Genomic DNA, 22263 nt, shown 5'->3' with positions numbered 1-22263 from the left:
CTTGTAGATCTGCTATTTTTGAAAAATCGTGAACATTTGAATTTTGACCCGATTCTATAAGTGTCTTTTGAATCCTTCTAAGGTTTTTTGAAAAAAAAAACTATGTTTCTATGTCAGCAATCTGGCCAGCCATCGTCAAAGAAAAGGTCCTTTTCACTTAACTGGAGCTCCGTTATTCTGTTCTTGACAGACTACTATGTCAGTGGTTCTCAAACCTTTTCATGTGAAGGACCCCCAAAATGATATGTATTTGGCCACGGACCCCCATCTCAAAATATTTAGTTCCAGGGACCACCCAGAAGCAACATTAATATAATTAACACCATCTATTTGTCCGTCTACAGAAAGCCGCCACCATGAGTACGGACGAAGAGATGAAGCAGTATGGCAAGGCCGCCATTTATCTCCGTAAGCCAGAGAAGGAGAGAATGGAGGCTCAGGCTTCGCCCTTTGATGCCAAAACGGCAGCATATGTGGCCGACAAAGCCGAGCTGTACCTCAAGTGTAAAATCGTAGGGAAGGACGGTGCCAAAATCAAAGTGGAACTGCTTGGGGACAAGAAGGAGGTAAAGGTTTATCTAAAATCAAGTACCACTGTAAGGGCAGATGTATACTCCACTTTTAGAGCCCACTTTAAATCGGTTCGGCTCTGTTCAAACTACAATATCGTCACCTTATTAAACTAACTTGAATGAGCTGTCCTAACAACCTCCAGGTTCTGGTGCCGCCAAGCCTGTGCTGCCCACACAAAGATCTGAGCTATCCGTGTGCGAAAGATCTCCATATATGGGATCTCTGTATCTCTCAGTCCTTGTCCCCTTTTATGGGCATATTCGTTGGATCGGCGGTTCTACTGAAAAATTACGTTTTGTACAACTGTGCATCATGTAAGTACAGTAACGGCAGGGGAAGTAGCTAAGTATGTAGGCAAAGATCTGGGCTACTCTGCGTGCGAAAGTTGGAGTCTGTAGAACCAACCATGTGCTGTGAGACCTCTTTCATGTGATTTGGGCCAATTCGGCCTCGGCATCAATTAGTAGTCAGGATGGCCTATAAGTCACTGTTTGAGAAAAATGATATTTTTGGGGGGGGTGCTGCCGAGATGTTGTGACACCCAGGACCAAATTTAACTCTAAAAGTGGAGTAGGCCTACATGCAGGCCAGTGGTGTAAAGTAACTAAGTACTTTCACTTACAGTAAGTGCTAAGTACGGTTTTGAGGTACTTTTACTTTACTGGAGTATTTCCAATTACTTCTACTCCACTACATTCTAGATCCAGAAAATGTTACTTTTACTCCACTACATTTATTTGAAAACTTTAGTTACTATTTACTTTGCGGATATAAATTATAATATTATAAAAGATACATTAACCACTTTAGCCCTATTTTATGCCTATAGGCATTTGAAAATAGCCTACAAGCTCACAACGCGTCGCCAAGTGACGCGTTGTGAGCTTGTAGATCAGCTATTTTCAAACATTTTGTACTTTTACTTTTGGTACTTTAAGTACGGTACATTTTGATGCCAATATTTTCGTTGTATTTTACTTGTAACAGAGTACTTCTACATTGCAGTAATGATACTTTTATTCACGTAAAAAAATGGAGTACTTTTTCCACCACTGATGCAGGCCCTAATCACGATTATTATTATATTTTTCTAGGAAAGAACTGTGCCTGAGGCTGACGTCACCCCCATGAACCCTCCCAAGTATGACAAGATTGAGGACATGGCCATGATGACCCACCTCACTGAAGCCACCGTCCTGTATAACCTCAAAGAGCGTTATGCAGCATGGATGATCTACGTAAGGTTTTAGACTTGTGATTTTTGCGGGTCGACTTGACTCAGTAAAAAGTTGAGTTGAAGTCGACTTTACCCTTCGATGACGTCATCACATCACACACGACCCCCCAATTATGTTGGGGGGGGCCCCCCAGACGATTAACTTAATGTGCAACATTGTTTTCTCACTCAACTGTAAACAAACCAACAACGTTTAAGTATATAGACATACAGTAGAGGGTATCTTCACATTTCTTAAGTGCCAATTTAAGGACTTTTTAATACCTCTAAATTAATTAGACTATTAAACATTGTCCAAATTGTCAGATATATAGAGGCAGAAATTGTGAAAATAGCCGATCTACATGCTCACAACGCCTCGCATTGCGAGGCGTTGTGAGCATGTAGATCTGCTATTTTCACAATAGAACCATGTTATACCAAATGTAATGTAGCACTGTAATATTGGATCATTCCGTCCTTGGCAATAAGCAATCCTACTGTTTGAATGCTGTACAGAAGCACACATGGAGCAAACATAATGATAGAGGATAGAACTTCGACTTTCGACTTTCTCTGGTGGGAGTCGACTTGTGTAATGAAGTCGACTCAGTCGACTTGTTGACTTTTTCGCTAATGCCCTATTTTCTACATGCTGAGAACAGTTCATGGTTGTTGCACCTGTCGATAGGAAAGAGAGAAAAATACACAGTACAATTTATATCATCAAGTGAAACCCATAGAGAAAACAACAGTATGTAAAAAACAAACTTTTAGTTCGTTTTTTTTTTTTTTTTTTTGTTAACAAAAGTTAACTTGTTAATTTAGTTGATGCCTCTTCTAACTCGTAACATTAATCCCAGCGGAGATCAGTCTTTTTGCCTTTGAGTGAGTTTGCATTTCCAGAGCGGAAGGGAGCGGGTGGAAGTAGGAGGTCCAATGAGTTTCTTTAGATAGGAGGGGGTATTGCTGTGGATCCACTGATGGGTAAGAAGGCAGATACTTGGTTACTCCATCCTGAAGGAGATGGGAAGCTAGTGTAGAGAATGGAGTATGGCTGTGATATGTTCTCTCTCATCATCAGGATCCTATATAGCAGCACATGACATTCTAGCTACTCAGACTATAAATAGGCAACCACACTCGCAATTTCCCAGAATTTTATCTTTCTAGTTCTGAATGTACTGGAGCTTCTGGATGCTCATGTTAGGGACCCCGATGAGAAGTGCGTTGCAGACAGTAGTCAAAGCCTTGAGGAGACAAGGGTGAGCAAGTTAATGTTCTTTCTCTTCTCCCCTTCCTTCAGACCTACTCTGGCTTGTTCTGTGCGACTGTGAACCCCTACAAGTGGCTCCCAGTGTACGACCAGGAGGTTGTGAATGCCTACAGAGGCAAGAAGCGTATTGAGGCCCCACCTCACATCTTCTCCGTCTCTGACAACGCCTATCAGTTCATGCTGATGGGTACGTACTGTCCTAGTGAGGATAATGTAAAACATACATAACTATAACGGTCTTGTGCCGTATTTGTGACTAAAGGTTTGATTTACATTTTACAGACAAAGAGAACCAGTCTGTCCTGATCACGTAAGTTTCTGTCATCTACTAACTAGGCATTAAAAACAAGAACATTGTACACAAATTGACTAACTGCATTTCTCTGAATGTATGCATTTATAACCAGTGGAGAATCCGGTGCTGGAAAGACTGTGAACACCAAGCGTGTCATCCAGTACTTTGCAACAGCTAGTTCTGCTGGAGAGGGTGGTGCCACTAAAATCAAGGTATATACAGGTTTTAACTTTAACAAATAAATGTTTTTGAACATTTTGAAAATTTGAAAAAAATCTGACCAAATGTTAAACTGGGCGATGTCTGAAACATTCCATAGGGGTCACTGGAGGATCAGATTATTGCAGCCAACCCCTTGCTGGAGGCCTATGGTAATGCCAAGACCATTAGGAATGACAACTCCTCTCGCTTTGTAAGTTTAAAAATAATGTCATTTTATGAGAATACCCGCAACAATTCCACAATGTAGAGAGATGAAACAAAGTGTGCTCTATCAAACAGGGTAAATTCATCAGAATCCATTTTGGCACAACCGGTAAACTGGCCAGTGCTGATATTGAGACATGTAAGTATGAAGTTCACAGATGGTAAATGATATATCCCTTTATGTGAGGATTACATTTTGACTTATGTACAACCCATATAGATCTGCTGGAGAAGTCCAGAGTGACCTTCCAGCTTCCTGCTGAGAGAGGCTACCACATCTTCTTCCAGATGATGACCAACCACAAACCTGAGATCATTGGTAAGTGGAATTACTATTATAGTTTATTATTATTATAGATTATTGTCTCCGCCAGGCCGAAAGGCATGGTCGAGAGACTGTTGCACCCTGTCTGTCTGTCTGTCTGTCTGTCTGTGCAGCTAATCTCTGACGCCGTTGGCCCGGTGCGAAACTGTGCACACATACACTTCCTGGATGCCAATTCAGAACCTCTGCCCCACATTTTTCACATGGGCCTGTTCTAGCGCCACCATGAGTCAGATTTTTACAAAACTTTGAACAACTCCTACAGATTTTGTCCAAAGATCACGCAAATCGGTAGACAGTATCTCTACAGTCATGTGATCAACGTGAATCTGTCCAATTTACCATATTCCATCCCGTTTGGCTAAGATTGGCTTCCAAAGTTTGCAGGATTGCTCTGTTATGAACAAAATGCCTCAAATCATGAACACGCAGCGTGCAGTTTTCATGAAACTGGCACACACATCCCCACTTCCCAAAAGGACGATTGTTTCCTATATAACTCCATCTATGCGCACTCCCTAGCGGCCAAGGAAAAAACATTTGCCCTGCATTTTTCACATCTGCCTTTTATAGCACCACCAGGAGGCCGACTTATGTAAAACATATTCTTTGATATTAGTCCTTCAGATTTTATCCAAAGATTATGCATATCACTACACACTGTGTAGTGATCACTATAGATATACTGTGTAGTACACAGTATATCTATAGTGATGTGATCAAGACATATTTTTCTGATATTTCATATTCTATCCTGATTGGCTAACATTGGGTTTCAGGATTGGTCCGTTTTGAACAAAATGCCTCAAATCATGAACGCAGCCTGTGATTTGCGTGGAATGTTGCGCACACATTCCCACTAGGCCAAGGAACAAATGCCACCCTTTTCACATTGCCTTATTATAGCGTCACCAGCAGGTCAACTTTTGCTAAACACATTTTTGGAACAAAATGCCTCAAATCATGCATGCAGCGTCTGAATGCCATGAAAGGCCCAAGAACACATGGCACCCTTTTCACATTGGCCTATTGTAGCGCCACCAGGAGGCCACAATAACCTACCTGACTTGGCGGAGAGCGCTGTTTCTAGTTGTTAAATGGAATTACTGATGCTGATGCAGTGAGATAACCCGACTCCGACCAGATGGCGGTGGAATTGAGTTCACAAGTTAAAGGACAACTCCGCCCTAAATCACTTCTAGGCTGATTTTCCTACTTCCAAAAAGACTGTCCATGGGGTCTATTAGGCACAAATGCCCCTGTTGTCCATTTTCCCCTGCAGAACCAAGCAGCTCTCATAGCATAGAGTGGAGCTTATAAGCCTATCGCTTTTACACTATTTGTTGCGGTCAAAAGTGATTTATTTTTTCATGACTGTGTTACTAGTTGTCATTACAAACACATCCATGCCTTGATTGCACCACACAAGCCACCACAATGGCAAAAATCATGTTTTGGGGTGAGCATTCGGCACAACTGCCAATCAAAGTGACTGTATTGGCCAATCACAGTGTGTCTTTTCCGGGACTTGGCAAAACACATAAAAGCATAACATCTGTTTAGCAGAGTGTCATGACTTTTGTGGGACAACGATGGCATGGATGTGTTTGTAATGACAACTAGTAACACATTCATGAAAAATAAAAACTTTTAACCACAACAAATAGTGTAAAAGCGATAGGCTTATAGGCTCCACTCTATGCTATGAGAGCTGCAGGGTTCTGCTGGGGAAACTGGACAACATGGGCATTTGTGCCTAATAGACCCCATGGACAGTCTTTTTGGATCAATATAAGTAGGAAAATGAGCCTAGAAGTGATTTAGGGCGGAGTTGTCCTTTAAGTTCACAAAGTATTGTGAACTTGTGAACTCAATACCACTGAGTGAGATTAGCATTGGTTGATTGATTGAAGACTTTATTAGAAGTTTGCATAGGAAAAGGTACAGTTTCATGACGGTACAGTTCACTGGTACAAGGTCTACTAAAAGGAGATCCATGAAAAGACTAAGCTTATTTCCACAGGAAACCATTAAAGTATCTCATATAGTATATAGCAGTGAGAGCAGAGAGGGAAGCACGCACATCTCCAAAAGATGTTTCAGGTGCTGAACCAAAAATACACACCATAGGAAGAAGGGAAGTCCGCACACTGTTCTGTAGCTCCAGCGACAATTTTATTGAGGAGAAACAACGTTTTGACCCCGGTGCGTCTTCATCAGGAGACGACCCACCAGGGTCGAAACGTTGTATCTTCTCAATAAAATTGTCGCACAACAGTGTGCGGACTTCCCCTCTTCCTATAAGATTAGCAGTGAGAACATCAATGAATGAATAAAAAACACATGTTCACACCTTTTTTAATCCCTTTTCAGAGCAGTGTCTGATCACCGCCAACCCCTACGACTTCCCCCTGATCAGCATGGGTCAGATCGTTGTGGCCAGCATCGATGACAAACTGGAACTCGAAGCTACTGATGTCAGTGAACATTTAGTTTACCGTTGAGTTGTAGCCTACACAATTCTAATTGGATGTTTGTTGATCTAATGCTTAATTTCAATCTCTTGAATACATCTCTGCTCGTTGACATCAGGACGCTATTGACGTCCTGGGCTTCAGTCTCGAGGAGAAACAGGGCATCTACAAGTTCACCGGCGCTGTGATGCACCATGGTGTCTTGACCTTCAAACAGAAGCAGCGCGAGGAACAGGCAGAACCAGACGGCACTGAGGGTGAGAGGAATGAAAATAATGCTGTAATGCTTTGTCACAAAGATTGTATTTAGTTATATTCTAAATGAACTAAGCCAGTGGTTCTCAACCCTTTTACACTAGAAGATCTGTCTCTATACCACTATAAAAACTGATATAAATACAGTTGTGTAGACCTACCCCATCCTATTCAGCTATGCACAGTTAACACAGGAGGCCAATATATTCCTTGAATTCATGGAGATTGTTTAGTTTAGTTTGTTGCATTCCTAAGCTAATAATTTGATGACCGGGTCCATATTTAGCTACTATACTCTGTGAACTTCCCATGCAAATTGCACAAGCCGCGGAGTCTATTGAAGTTGCAACAGCACTGCTGCAGAGACTCTGTTAGAAGGATGGTTATTGGGTTTACCTACTATTCTAGATTACTGTCTCTTTGCAATTGACGTATTACCTTGTGTTTACCTTGCTTACTGTTAAAGCGTCTGATAAATACCTAAATTGCAAATTGTGTGAACATTTCAGTGGCAGACAAGATTTGCTACCTTTTGGGCCTGAACTCAGCAGATATGCTTAAGGCATACTGCTACCCCAGAGTCAAAGTGGGAAATGAGTACGTCACTAAGGGACAAACTGTGCCACAGGTGAGTAACTTGACATTTTTGTATGTATGATATCTGATTTCATACGCACCTTACATTCTCAACGCAGCACAAGAACTCTAATGTATTTTTGCAGGATTAATCGGTAGTAGTATCTCTATAGTCATTAAACTAGTAATTATTTACTTAAGACTAGATTTGATATGATATATTACCTTGTGTTTTCCTTGCTTACTGTAAATTGGTCTGGATTAAGAGTGGCTAAATCTTTAATTCTACATTCTGAATTGTGTATTTAAATACCGCTACTAAATAACGTTCCTACTTCCTTAGGTCATGAACTCAGTTGGTGCCTTGGCCAAGTCCATCTATGAGAAGCTGTTCTTGTGGATGGTCATTAGGATCAACGAGCAGCTGAGCACACCAGCTCAGAGAAACTACTACATTGGTGTGCTGGACATCGCTGGTTTTGAAATCTTTGATGTAAGAATTGACTTGTTTTAAGTGGGATACTCATTATTTTTTGTCACAAAGTTAGGGACTAACAGGCTAATGATATTTCAACTTACAGTTCAACACCCTGGAGCAACTGTGCATCAACTTCGTCAATGAGAAACTGCAACAGTTTTTCAACCACACAATGTTTGTTCTGGAGCAAGAGGAGTACCTGAAGGAGGGAATTCCCTGGGATCTCGTTGACTTCGGCATGGACTTGGCTGTCTGCATTGAGCTCATTGAGAAGGTATACAATTATTATTATATTTGCATGTATTATCTTGGACTTGGCTATCTGCATTGAGCTCATTGAGAAGGTATCATTATTGCGACCATAGGTTGCAGTTTAGTATGTGAACGGTCACATCCTGTCCGTATGTATCTCTGTCTGTCTGTCACGCCTGACACTGTGGTGCTATGGGTTTGTCCCTCTGACAAATAACCCCATTGACTTGAATGGGAAAATACAAAAACGGAGAACCACACTTGCAATTTCCCAACATTGCATCTTTCTAGTTAGTGTCGTATACTATTGTTATCAGCTGGAGTTTACGGAGTAACATATAGCTTCATTGAGAAGGTAAACAATTATTTTGTGCTTTAATGGACATGATTTTAATATTTTTTTTAGTTTGTTTTTTGTTGATTTGTCTCTTTTGTCTCCTCTACAAAAGCCCTTGGGCGTCTTCTCCATCCTTGAGGAGCAGTGCATGTTCCCGAAGGCTACGGACAAATCCTTCGCCGAGAAGTTGATTGACCAGCATCTTGGGAAGAACAAGGCCTTTGAGAAACCCAAACCAGGGAAAGGCAAAGGTGAAGCCCACTTCTCCCTGGTCCACTACGCTGGAACCGTGGACTACAGCATCACAGGCTGGCTGGAGAAGAACAAGGATCCACTTAATGACTCTGTGGTGCAGCTGTACACCAAGTCTTCAGTTAAACTGCTTGCAACACTGTATCCCGCACCTGAGCCTGAAGGTAAGTTTATTCATAGAATAAAATGTGTTCAGTTAAAATGCTGGGTGTACTGTATCCCCCACCTGAGCCTGAAGGTATGTTTATTCATAGAATATAGTGTGTTCTGGGACTGGGACACACAGAGCACAATTCCAACCTTTCCCTCTTGGCTGTATAAGAGCACCTACCAAGGTTGGGCCTTTAGCGTGCTGGGAACTAGAGTTATGGCTGTTTAAACCCCGGGCCAATAGGAACACAGAGAGAGGGGGGGGGGGGGCAGTGGCAGAGCAATGGTGTGTGCAGGTCTCTGGTGTGGCTATTCTGACGGCAGACCCCTGACCAAGTTTGGTGGGCAACGGTGCATTTTTATTGTGTTTAACTAATGATAACTCATGATTGTAACATGTAAACAGATACTACAAAGAAAGGAGGCAAGAAGAAGGGTGGCTCTATGCAGACTGTGTCAAGTGCTTTCAGGGTAAGAATATGTATTCATTATTATCAACTTTAAATTCCTGTACGAATATTTATTATAATTTTTTTCCAACATTACATTATTGTAAGAATGAAGCATTATTATTATCAACATTATATCCATGTATGAAATATGCAGGTATTTTCATGTTGAAATTAAACTATTTCTGTATCACATGTTGTAAGCTTGTAACTCTGCTTTAAAATGGGGCTTAAAGTGGTTAATTTATGTTTTAGGGGGGAAATAATCTGGAGAGTAACTAGTATCTAATGAGTTCAAATAAGTATTAGTAGTTTAGGGAAAAAGTACAATGTCGTATGAGTTTCTACTAATAATAAGCTTAATTGTCTCATTATGTCTCAACAGGCAAACTTGGCGTTGCTGATGACCAACTTGCATCGCACTCATCCTCACTTTGTGCGTTGCCTGATTCCCAACGAGTCCAAGACTCCAGGTAAACAGAAAATAAACATTTAAACAGTGATAGTCATTTAACGCAACTTTGTCCAGTGTGTACAGTAACTATTTTGTACTGATTGCGACCGTAGGTCGCAGTTACTTCTATACTATCCAAACCTCCACCGGCTGTCAGTCCGTCAGTCCGTCTGTCCATCACGTCACTCGTCACACGTCACACTTTCCCCCTACTCATATCTCCGCCACCGTTGGCCCGATCCATGCCAAAATTTCCACACAAACTCCTTGCCTGCCAAACTACAACCTCCAAGGACCCCCGGAGCTCCAGGGACCCCCAGGTCCCTGGGGGACCCCCAGGTGTAAAAAATGACCAAATGTGCAAAAAAGACCAAATGACCACCCCAACGGGGCTCCACACGGGGAATTCCCGGGGACCACCGACACCTGGTGCTCCAGAACGGATGCAAAAGTGGTGGCGCCCCCAGTGGAGGACCCCCTCCACTGCAGCGCACATAAAATGCCGTAACTCGGGCTAGGAGCGACCGGGAGAGCCGGGGCCGGTACCTATTCGTCCACTTCGGCGGCGCAGAGACCCCACCCCTCATTTCTCACATGGCCCTCTTCTAGCGCCACCATGAGGCCGATTCTTGCAAAACACATTTTTGGACACTGCTCCTACAATTTTTGCCGTAAAATCACGCAAATCGGTACACAGTATGTCTACACTCATGTCATCAACTTGGATCTGTCCCATATAGCGCCACCTTCAGGCCGATTTTTTAAAACACATTTTTGGACACTGCTCCTACAATTTTTGCCCTAAAATAACGCAAATCGCTACACAGTATGTCTACACTCATGTCATCAACATGGATCTGTCCCATATAGCGCCACCATCAGGCCGATTTTTTCAAACACATTTTTGGACACTGCTCCTACAGATTTTGCCCTAAAATCACGCAAATCGGTAAACAGTACGTCTACACTCATCTCATCAACATGGATCTGTCCCATTTAGCACCACCTTCAGGCTGATTCTTTAAAACACATTTTTGGACACTGCTCCTACAATTTTTGCCCTAAAATCACACAAATTGCACAGTATCTCTACAGTCATGTAATCAAAACGCATCTGTCCCATCTAGTGCCACCATCAGGACGTTTTTGGAAAGACTTTTTTGTTTGCCTATTTGTGGAGATAAGCGACTAGGGAGTCTTACTGGTAATAATGAAGCAAGATGTTTACAGGGCTGATGGAGAACTTCCTGGTCATCCACCAGTTGAGGTGTAACGGTGTGCTGGAGGGCATCAGGATCTGCAGAAAGGGCTTCCCCAGCAGAATCCCTTATGCTGACTTCAAGCAGAGGTATTTATTATTCCTTACTTTTTTAGTTCCATTCATATTCATGCAAAATTACCCACTTTTACAAAACGGGTACAGAGTACTGAACGTCAGCGGAAAATGACCATGAACTTTTACAAATCAGGTACAAAGTACTGAATGCCAGCGCATGCCCCGAAGGCGCGTTTATGGACAACAAGAAAGCCTCTGAGAAGCTGCTTGGCTCCATTGACGTACCTCAAGATGAGTACAAGTTTGGACATACCAAGGTAAACACACTCCCAATCTGGTTTAACATTATCCAGAGAGGACTAAAAGTAGATTTTACGGTTGTTTTGTTACAGTGTTTGTGACATTGCATTCAGGTGTTCTTCAGGTTGTTTAGTTACAGTGTTTGTGCCATTGCATTCAGGTACTCTTCAGGATGTTTAGTTACAGTGTTTGTTGACATTGCATTCAGGTGTTCGTCAGGATGTTTAGTTACAGTGTTTGTGACATTGCATTCAGGTGTTCTTCAGGATGTTTAGTTACAGTGTTTGTGACATTGCATTCAGGTGTTCCTCAGTTTGTTTAGTTACAGTGTTTGTGACATTGCATTCAGGTGTTCTTCAAAGCTGGTCTGCTGGGTGTCCTGGAGGAGATGCGAGATGAGAAGCTGTTTATTCTAGTCACCATGACTCAGGCTCTTGCAAGAGGTTACGTCATGAGGAAGGAGTTTGTCAAGATGATGGCTAGGAGGTACTTTGAAAACATCAATTCAATATTGAGTACAATTTGTAAGTAAACATTGCCATTGCTCAATAAAACAAATGTAAAGCGTCAATAAAATAGCAAACATTGCCAAGCAAGCTTTTGGTGATGGTGGCAAGGTAAAAAAACTCCCCTTAACAATTTGTACGCCAAACTCGTTCAGTAACGAGATATGGCCACTTGAGGTCGCTGTGCCAAAAGGAGTTGTCTCGTTCAGGAACAACACAAAGGGTTAACTTGGTTACATGGAGCTGCATGCATCCTGTGTTGTCAGTGAAAGACTGATGGATGGTCCATACGTCATAACGTAGCTCGCAGAGAGACAAAATGGCGCATCTAGGCTGCATTGATTTCTATTCTCTACTGAAACATAAAAAGGGCTTTATCTATGAATAAGGTGCAAAGAACGCCAGGGAAGCAGAAATCTGATTGTTTTCAAAGTGACACTTTACCGCGATGGTCGGCCCCGGTTTGGAGTTTAGTTTCGCGAGTGTTTGTAAACAAATGGATTATCCTCCTCAATAGTCAGTGGACACTCACGTGCACACGCACGAAGCTTCCGAGGCTCTTCAAAATTAAAGCGTAAGTGAACGACGGCAGCAGCAACAGCTAGAAATGTTAGAAACCTTGGCTTCCCATGTGTTAAATGGAGAAGAATACCAACAGCAATAACAACAACGACAACAGTAACAACTATAATGACGCGATAATTTCGCCCTAAAATCACGCAAATCGCTACACAGTATGTCTACACTCATCCCATCAACATGAATCTGTCCCATATAGCGCCACCTCCAGGCCGATTTTTAAAAACACATTTTTGGACACTGCTCCTACAGATTTTACCCTAAAATCACAAAAATCACTACACAGTATGTCTACACTCATGTCATCAACATGGATCAGGAAGATTTTGGCAAAACACATTTTTGCCCTATTTGTGGAGATAAGTGACCTACGGTGGCTTATCTCCCGATTAGGGAGCCATACTGGTAATTAGAAGTGCGGTTACACTGGCGCGCGGGATACGAGGAATCCGCTGGGAAAAGTTTAGAGTGGGTTTAGAGTTTTTGGGCGGTGCTCCTGGAAGGATCTAAGCTCAAGCGTGGCCCAAAGCGCTCAAAGTTTGTTGTACGCCCAGGGTCACATTGGCCTAGCTTCGCGGGACACTTAATGAAATTAACTTCCACTCACTTCACACTAACTGTTTTCCACAGAGAGGCCATTTACACCATCCAGTTCAACATGCGCTCATTCGTGAATGTGAAACACTGGCCATGGATGATGGTCTACTACAAGATCAAGCCTCTCCTGCAGAGCGCTGAGACAGAGAAAGAACTGCAGAACATGAAGGAGAACTATGAGAAGATGAAGGTTGACCTGGCTGCTGCCCTGGCCTCCAAGAAGACCCTGGAGGAGAAGCTGATCGCTATAACGCAAGAGAAAAATAACCTTGCGAACGCAGCGGCATCAGTAAGTAGTTACACTTGCTACACTTGTATACTGTGTAATATATATCCTTCTGGAGGAGATCGATGTCCCCCAGCTTCTTCCTTGTCCTCACCTCCGCCACTGCCTCCGTACTGTCCCAGCTCTAACAATGATAGAGACAACTTGTTCAGTCTGTTAATGTCGCTTGTGTTAATGTACCCGCCCAAGGAAGCAGCATGCAAAATGCATATATCTCTACCAAGAACAAACGCTGGCAAGTTCCCTCACTCATCCTTTCCATTGACAACCAGGGTGACGAGGCACTGAACGATGCAGAGGAGAGATGCGAGGGTCTTATTAAAAGTAAGATCCAGTTGGAGGCCAAGCTCAAAGAGACTACTGAGAGACTGGAGGATGAGGAGGAAATCAATGCTGAGCTGACTGCCAAGAAGAGGAAGCTGGAAGATGAATGCTCTGAGCTCAAGAAGGACATCGATGACCTGGAGCTGACCTTGGCCAAAGTGGAGAAGGAAAAACACGCCACTGAAAACAAGGTTCGACATTATACTCTCTAGCTGTAAAGTTATGGAACAACAATGATCCATTCAAGATTATACACTCTAGCCATCTTATCAAGTTATAGAACAATAATGATCCATTCTTTCACGTTATTTAGGTGAAGAACCTGACCGAGGAGATGGCCTCTCAGGATGAAGGTCTTGCTAAGCTGACCAAGGAGAAGAAGGCCCTCCAAGAGGCCCACCAGCAGACCCTGGATGACCTGCAGGCAGAGGAAGACAAAGTCAACACTCTAACCAAGGCCAAGACCAAGCTGGAGCAGCAAGTTGACGATGTAAGTTTTACCAAAGTCAAGCACATGTTTTGAATACATTATGTTTATTGTTTCACTGAATGATGATGTGCAAATTGTTTATCGTTGTGCAGCTGGAGGGTTCTCTGGAGCAAGAGAAGAAGCTCCGCATGGACCTGGAGAGAGCCAAGAGAAAGCTGGAGGGTGACCTGAAACTGGCCCAGGAATCCATCATGGACCTGGAGAATGACAAGCAGCAGTCTGACGAGAAGATAAAGAAGTAATGTGGATCACAATATGAATATCATTATTAATAATAACCAGTAAGACACCCTAAGGGAGAGAAGGCGAGGTCACACACATGGGTGTGTGCACATGGGTGCTTTGGCACCCTTCTGCTGAGCTGGTCGAGTCATCACTGTGATGTCAGAACAGGTCAGCTATATCCATATATGGAGTCTGTGAGGTCAGATGTGGAGTTATTGACCAGCTCCATATATGGATCCATATAGGGGCATTGCCAATATGGGCTTAATATATGGGCATTCCCAGATAGGGGCTTATTATTGATGACATCAGGGATCTCCATATATGGGCATGGATATCCAGGTGATGATAGTCAGCAGTCTTGACAGTCAACAATGTGATGTCAGAACAGCTTTGAGGCGTTACGGACGAGCGGACGGACGGACGGACGGACGGACAGAGGGACGGACGGACTGATGGACAGGATGTGCCAGTTTTCATAGTGAACTGCGACCTATGGTTGCAATAATATCAACTATATGAAATGCCATGGAGAAAAGCTACCACTAAAATATGACGTACTGTATTCCACAGGAAGGACTTTGAAATCGCCCAGCTTCTGAGTAAGATTGAGGATGAGCAGTCTCTGGGCGCCCAGCTGCAGAAGAAGATCAAAGAACTTCAGGTATTTTCCCAGCTGTAATTAATGAATTATAATAAGTAAGGGTGAATTTTTATTTTCAGATGTTAATCTGACATCATTCATTTGAAAGGCTCGTATTGAAGAGCTGGAGGAGGAGATCGAGGCAGAGAGGGCCGCTCGTGCCAAGGTGGAGAAGCAGAGAGCCGACCTCTCCAGGGAACTGGAGGAGATCAGCGAGAGGCTGGAGGAGGCTGGTGGAGCCACCGCCGCTCAGATCGAGATGAACAAGAAGCGTGAGGCGGAGTTCCAGAAGCTGCGTCGTGACCTTGAGGAGTCCACCCTGCAGCACGAGGCCACCGCCTCCGGTCTCCGTAAGAAGCAGGCTGACAGCGTGGCTGAACTGGGTGAGCAGATCGACAACCTCCAGAGAGTCAAGCAGAAACTTGAGAAGGAGAAAAGCGAGTACAAGATGGAGATCGATGACCTGTCCAGCAACATGGAGGCTGTCGCTAAGGCAAAGGTAGAAGAGAATGCTTGTGTGTAATTCTTGTCAAAACACTTGTTCAACAAACAGATCGTGGGGGGAAAAACGAGGGTATACATTGCAGCTTACTTCAGTGATTGGATCCAATGTTATTCAACAGGGAAATCTTGAGAAGATGTGCCGCACCCTTGAGGACCAACTCAGTGAAATCAAGTCCAAGAGTGATGAGAACGTTCGCCAGTTAAATGACATTGGAGCTCAGAAAGCGAGACTGTTGACTGAAAATGGTAAATGTTCACTGTAAAACCTACATGGGTTTTCAATGGTATTTGAGCAAATTCCGAAATTAGAGACAATGCTTTGATTGGCAGTTATCCCATGTATTCAACAAAGATTATGTAAATGTTTGGAACTAATATTCAAATTTCTAACTAGGCGAGTTTGCTCGTCAACTTGAAGAGAAAGAAGCTCTCGTCTCTCAGCTCACCAGAGGCAAGCAGGCCTTCGTCCAACAGATTGAGGAGTTGAAGAGACACGTTGAAGAGGAGGTTAAGGTAAGGAACAGGCGTTTCTTCACTTTTTCTTATGAATAGGCCTAATAACATCTGTCTGTAATTTCATCCAGTTGACATTATTTTGTCATCTTTCTTTCGACAGGCAAAGAATGCCCTTGCCCATGCTGTGCAATCAGCTCGCCATGACTGTGACCTCCTGAGGGAGCAGTTTGAGGAGGAACAGGAAGCTAAGGCAGAACTCCAGAGAGGAATGTCCAAGGCCAACGGTGAAGTGTCTCAGTGGAGGGCCAAGTATGAGACTGATGCTGTCCAACGCACTGAGGAGCTGGAGGAAGCTAAGTAAGTCATCAGTGTTTTTACAATCATCAGGTACCGCTCACTGTACAAAATATTGCTCACGATAACTTGATTCCATTCGACACTGATCAACAGGAAGAAGCTCGCCCAGCGTCTTCAGGAGGCCGAGGAGCAAATCGAGGCTGTAAATAGCAAGTGTGCCTCTTTGGAGAAGACCAAGCAGAGACTCCAGGGTGAAGTGGAAGACCTCATGATTGATGTGGAGAGGGCCAACGGTTTGGCCGCCAACCTTGACAAGAAACAGAGGAACTTCGATAAGGTGCTTTGACAGACATTATTTTAAAACAAATTAATTTCCTCCTTAAAGTGGTGTAAATGACATATTCTATTACATATTCTGTGCAGGTCCTTAAAGTGGGGTAAACGATACGATTCAAGGTTCACGATTTACAATTTCACGTTTTTTTTCACGATTCCCCCCCCCCCCCCCCCCCCAGCTATTAATCTCATACAGTATGTATGTACTACATTTTCATACCATTTATTTAACTACATTTCCAAAGTAGCATACTTTCCATGTACTCAAAAGTAAAAGTACTCAATGTCTGTGCAACAACTGTAAACATACTTTCTTATTGTTTACAACCTAGCTACAGGGTTAACATGTAAAAAAACGTTATTTTTGATGCTAAAGTAGCCCCCACAGTTAGTACCAGCCATGAACCAGCGACAACAGCCCTGCTATTCGGGCTCAGCCCTATTAGCACGACTGGTTGTGCGTTGGACTGGCGAGTGGGAGTCCTGGGTTCAATCCCCGCTTCCATACATCACTACAATCTGGCGTAGTCGGCAGGACGAGGAGCGTGATATCCTCGCGTGAGGGACAGGTCCACGTCGTGTGCGGCGGTCCACGGCGTGAAGTGTGGAGCACGAGGGCGCGCTCCAAAGATCGGGGGGGTGATTGTAGCCCCCACAGTTAGTACCAGCCATGAATCAGCGACAAGAGCCCTGTTAATCGGGTTCAGCCCTTTTAGCACGACTGGTTGTACGTTGGATTGGCGAGTGGGAGTCCCGGGTTCAATCCCCGCTTCCACGCATCATTACACTATATTAGAATAGAAGTTGACCTATGTGACAGTGCAGAAACATAATTGCCTTCCTTGATGCATTAATGATGCGTCAACCTGGTCACAGACACACAGACCTCCCCCAGCAGTGCTCTGAACTAATCGCTCTCCAAAAGCCATTGAATACCATTTAATATGATTAAGTTAAACTCACATTTCATATCAGACACACCCTAATTCATTAGCCCCCCCAATTTCTTTTAATCGTTACATGCCTATAAATGACACATTTCATCTCAAATGCTGTGCAGGTCCTGGCAGAATGGAAGCAGAAGTTTGAAGAGGGTCAGGCTGAACTGGAGGGAGCTCAGAAAGAGGCTCGTTCTCTCAGCACTGAGGTGTTCAAGATGAAGAACTCCTACGAGGAGTCTCTGGACCAACTGGAGACCATGAAGCGTGAGAACAAGAACCTGCAACGTAAGTCTTCTCTACAGTACATCCTTCTTTTAATAACGTACAAAAAAAGAAAAGAAAAGAAAACATTAAATGTTAAAGATCAATTGTGGTTCAGGCTGCAACTTTATTCAAATGCAAATACAAATCCAGTTGCTTATTGGAAAGATCCTCATTCATTATTTACAAACAACTTCAGAGGAGATCTCAGACCTGACTGAACAGATCGGTGAGACTGGAAAGAGCATCCATGAGCTGGAGAAATCCAAGAAACAGGTGGAGACAGAGAAGTCAGAGATCCAGACAGCCCTGGAGGAAGCTGAGGTAAAACTAGTCTCTATCTTAGATTTCTTTCAATACATTTTATATTCAAACAGTGTAGCAGTATATGATGGATGTTACATTAAAAGGTCCTACAACCTTTTGCTCCCGTGTTACATTTCAGGGTACTCTGGAGCACGAGGAGTCCAAGATTCTTCGTGTGCAGCTGGAGCTCAACCAGATCAAGGGTGAGGTTGACAGGAAGCTGGCAGAGAAGGACGAGGAGATGGAGCAGATCAAGAGGAACAGCCAGAGGGTGATTGACTCCATGCAGAGCACTCTGGACTCTGAGGTCAGGAGCAGGAACGATGCCCTGAGGATCAAGAAGAAGATGGAGGGAGACCTGAACGAGATGGAGGTTCAGCTGAGCCACGCCAACCGCCAGGCTGCTGAGGCCCAGAAGCAGCTGAGGAATGTCCAGGGACAGCTCAAGGTGCAGAATACATAGTAGTTAGACAGTAGACAATAGACACATATTCAAACACAAGGTAGTTAAACAGAGACCATAGACATACCGGTATATTCAAACAATGAAACTGCTCTGAACTACAGTCACGTTCTGATGTTTCTCTTTAACACGACCACCTCGAATGTGATTTGTTTTAGGATGCCCAACTGCACCTTGACGACGCTGTCAGAGGACAGGAGGACGTGAAGGAACAGGCTGCCATGGTGGAGCGTAGGAATGGCCTCATGGTGGCTGAGATCGAGGAGCTGAGAGTGGCTCTGGAACAGACAGAGAGAGGCCGCAAAGCAGCCGAGCAGGAACTGGTGGATGCCAGTGAGCGCGGTGGCCTGTTGCACTCCCAGGTACATCCACATCAACATATTTAACATACTCCTTTCTCCTGAACGTTGTTCTGTCTACTGAGATAATCATGTCGTTAGTCGCGTCGAATGGCCTTATTTCTTTTCAGTTTAACATACATACAGTATCATGCATACCTGTGTACCTAAACTGAATCTTTGTTTTAGAACACAAGCCTTGTGAACACCAAGAAGAAACTTGAAGCTGACCTGATCCAGGTCCAAGGCGAAGTGGACGACAGTGTTCAAGAAGCAAGGAATGCTGAGGAGAAGGCCAAGAAGGCCATCACTGATGTAAGTTAGGATGATCTCCACAGCGTGTGTGATGCAGCGGCATAATTTTTGTTCTTTGCGGGACAACAAAGTATATTTGATCTTACACAAAAACTACTTTCCAGGCTGCTATGATGGCCGAGGAGCTGAAGAAAGAGCAGGACACCAGCTCTCACCTGGAGAGGATGAAGAAGAACCTGGAAGTCTCCGTCAAGGACCTGCAGCACCGTCTGGACGAGGCTGAGAACCTGGCCATGAAGGGAGGCAAGAAGCAGCTCCAGAAATTGGAGGGCAGGGTAAGATATCCTTCACTTCAACAGGGCGCATAGTCAATGAAATAAGAATACATCATTTGATAATAATATATTATTCAATTGTGAAGGTGCGTGAACTGGAGGCAGAGGTTGAAAACGCACAGAGAGCCGGAGGAGACGCTATTAAAGGTGTGCGCAAGTACGAGAGGAGGGTGAAGGAGCTGACATACCAGGTACTGTATATCATATTCACTCAAATGACCATCATGCCTCTGAGAAAATTAATAGAATGCATGAACTGAGGTTATGTATTCACTCTGATCGACAGACTGAAGAGGACAAGAAGAATATGGCCAAGCTTCAGGATCTGGTGGACAAACTGCAGATGAAGGTGAAGGGCTACAAGAGGCAGGCGGAGGAAGCGGTAAGACATATATGTATTCATACATGTTTAGTTGTTGCCATGGGCATAGTGTTGTAGTCATATGGAATAACTAAAGAAATAATAGCGATAGGAATCAGTGAATATGACCAACATCAGTCCATTTTTCAGTGTCCATCGTTTGCCATGCTTCTGCAGTATGACATGCACACAGCTGCAGACGCAGGCAGTTTAAAGGAATAATGGTAACAGTGCATAATCCAAAATGGACTGCAGAAACCAATTGATTGTGTAAGCTGTAATTTCAGGCTCAGGCTGCCGAACAATATCAAGAGCACAGCCACGGTTGTGCGATTCCAATGAGAACTTCATGTGGTCCCAAAATGTCTTGTTTGGACCATAATTGCTCTTTTCAAATCTTGACGCTCTATCACATTTTAGGAGGAGGCAGCCAACACTCACCTGTCCAAGTGCAGAAAGGTTCAGCATGAGCTGGAGGAGGCTGAGGAGCGTGCCGACATCGCTGAATCCCAGGTCAACAAGATGAGAGCTAAGACTCGTGACTCCAAGGTAAATACCTGTTCAATATGATAGGTTAATTAAGATGATTATCTTTAACATTTAACTGAAGACTAATGAAGAATATCTAATTGTATATTCCTATCTTTACAGGGAAAAGATGCTGCTGAATAGGTTCTCCAACTCAAGTCACCGTAAAGAGTCATAAAATATGACCCATCGTATTCAAAAGGTCATAAAATATGACCCATTGTATTCAATAAAGGTGGCAACAAAAGAATATTGTGTCTATTTACTTTGTCAATCATTTTTTATTGTCAGCGTATTCTGGTTCCACTATACCATTTTATAAACAAAATAAAATACATATGTTATAAGGACAATTATCTTAAGGACTGTGGGTGGTCATATGAATTGTGATTTTTAAACTGAATCCATTCTTTTGGGGTCCAGGATTAACCTCTGCAAGGCCAGACTTCACGGTCTAAATGGGTGGGTATCACAAGAAAGTGGGAAAAATACTCACATTTTGTACTCAAGTAAATGTATCAATACAGCAATGTAAAACATACTATTTTTCAAGTAAAAGTCCGCAATTAAAAAGTACACAGGTATTGGTTTTAAAATGTACGCTATAAGTGGCAAAGTAGAAAGTACTCATTATGCACAAGTATTCAAATGTATACACAATCTTTGAAAACCGATCTACAAGCTCACAATGCATTGTCCACAGCCATCATCAAGAAGAGAATCAATAAGATTCCAGAAGAAATTGTGAATCGAATTCAGCACTTTTACCTTTTGGACAAAAAAACGGTTTCACGGGGGAAGCTTTGTAGAAAAGGAAACAGCCTTATTTGGATGATGCTGCATGACGACACAATATGATGTCACAATGCGGTGTCACACTAGGAGCTATAAGAAGGATGACTTTACAATTCAAGTTGTCCGGCCGCTAGTTCTCAGTTGTAAGAAAGAAAGTGAATCAAAAGGTAGTGAATAAGCCTATAGGATCCAAAGAGATCCAAGACTCAAGGTGAGAGAAGACGTGGGATGACTATAGTAAGTGACTAGACTCTTTAAGGACATTCCGACCCCTGGAGGTGATATAAGACACCCATATAGAATCCTTTGCTACAAAGATTTGCAAGAATAGCAGATCTATGAGCCTGTAGCACGGCATTCGGTGCCGAACTATGAGCTTTAATAGAAAAATCAAACCTCGGTTCGAATTGAAGCGGTGGACAGATAAAACTTCTATTCTGAATGTATTTGGAGAGCTGGTATGACAGTTGGTATAATAGGTTTAAAAAATAAAATAGATTAAAACACATACATTAAAATAAGAATTTGTAATTAAATAAATACATAAATAAATATAAAGTGTTTAAATAAGACAGATAAACCCTGAAGGCCAAATTATCATGTGAAGCTTGACCAATCCTCAAAGTATCCATTCATCTGACCGGGAGGGACACCGCACACATATTCTAGATGTACAGGACATATAAAGCCTATTCATTCTGAACTGAAATGACCATATATGGACATGGGACACACATTTTGCTTTTTGAAAAAGCCTATTCATTCTGGACTGATATTTTACACGTACGGGACAGGAAAAACCTGTTCACTCTGGCCTGGAGTGACCATATATGGACATAAGGTAACGGACATTCTGTTTTTGAAAAACCCTGTTCATTCTGGACTGAGATCACCATATATGGTAATTAAACGGACATTCTGTTTTTGAAAAAGCCTGTTCATTCTGGACTGAAATGACCATATATGGGTGTGATACACACAAAGCCATTCATTGGAAGCGGTTTCCACCGCTTCAAAAATTCGGCCTCGACCTGACCCGATACACGATTTTTCGGAACCCAGCGCGAAAGGTT

At 43.1% G+C, this 22263-nt stretch overlaps 1 protein-coding gene across 1 annotated transcript; it reads left to right on the top strand.

Moving 5' to 3' along the window:
* Positions 1 to 356: 356 nt before the first annotated feature.
* LOC308287610 (myosin heavy chain, fast skeletal muscle-like) lies at positions 357 to 20539 on the top strand (the record flags this gene model as incomplete). The annotated part of the gene is made up of 39 exons (XM_080728838.1): positions 357 to 566; positions 1668 to 1811; positions 3096 to 3252; positions 3348 to 3375; positions 3473 to 3572; positions 3680 to 3772; positions 3862 to 3925; positions 4007 to 4105; positions 6485 to 6588; positions 6704 to 6842; positions 7350 to 7468; positions 7760 to 7909; positions 7998 to 8168; positions 8596 to 8899; positions 9292 to 9356; positions 9720 to 9807; positions 11019 to 11136; positions 11258 to 11381; positions 11714 to 11850; positions 13080 to 13335; positions 13605 to 13847; positions 13970 to 14146; positions 14239 to 14384; positions 14945 to 15035; positions 15124 to 15513; positions 15638 to 15764; positions 15913 to 16031; positions 16135 to 16331; positions 16425 to 16608; positions 17668 to 17833; positions 18009 to 18133; positions 18255 to 18563; positions 18737 to 18940; positions 19106 to 19231; positions 19336 to 19506; positions 19593 to 19697; positions 19793 to 19888; positions 20288 to 20416; positions 20519 to 20539. 39 exons carry the CDS (start codon positions 357 to 359, stop codon positions 20537 to 20539), a joined length of 5796 nt encoding a protein of 1931 aa, XP_080584964.1.
* Positions 20540 to 22263: the final 1724 nt, after the last annotated feature.

Source organism: Nannobrachium achirus (assembly GCF_963921795.1).
Source record: "Nannobrachium achirus genome assembly, chromosome: 6".
Taxonomy (NCBI): Eukaryota; Metazoa; Chordata; class Actinopteri; order Myctophiformes; family Myctophidae; genus Nannobrachium; species Nannobrachium achirus.
Note: the sequence above shows the minus strand (reverse complement) of the source record. Positions and strands in the feature narration are given on the sequence as shown.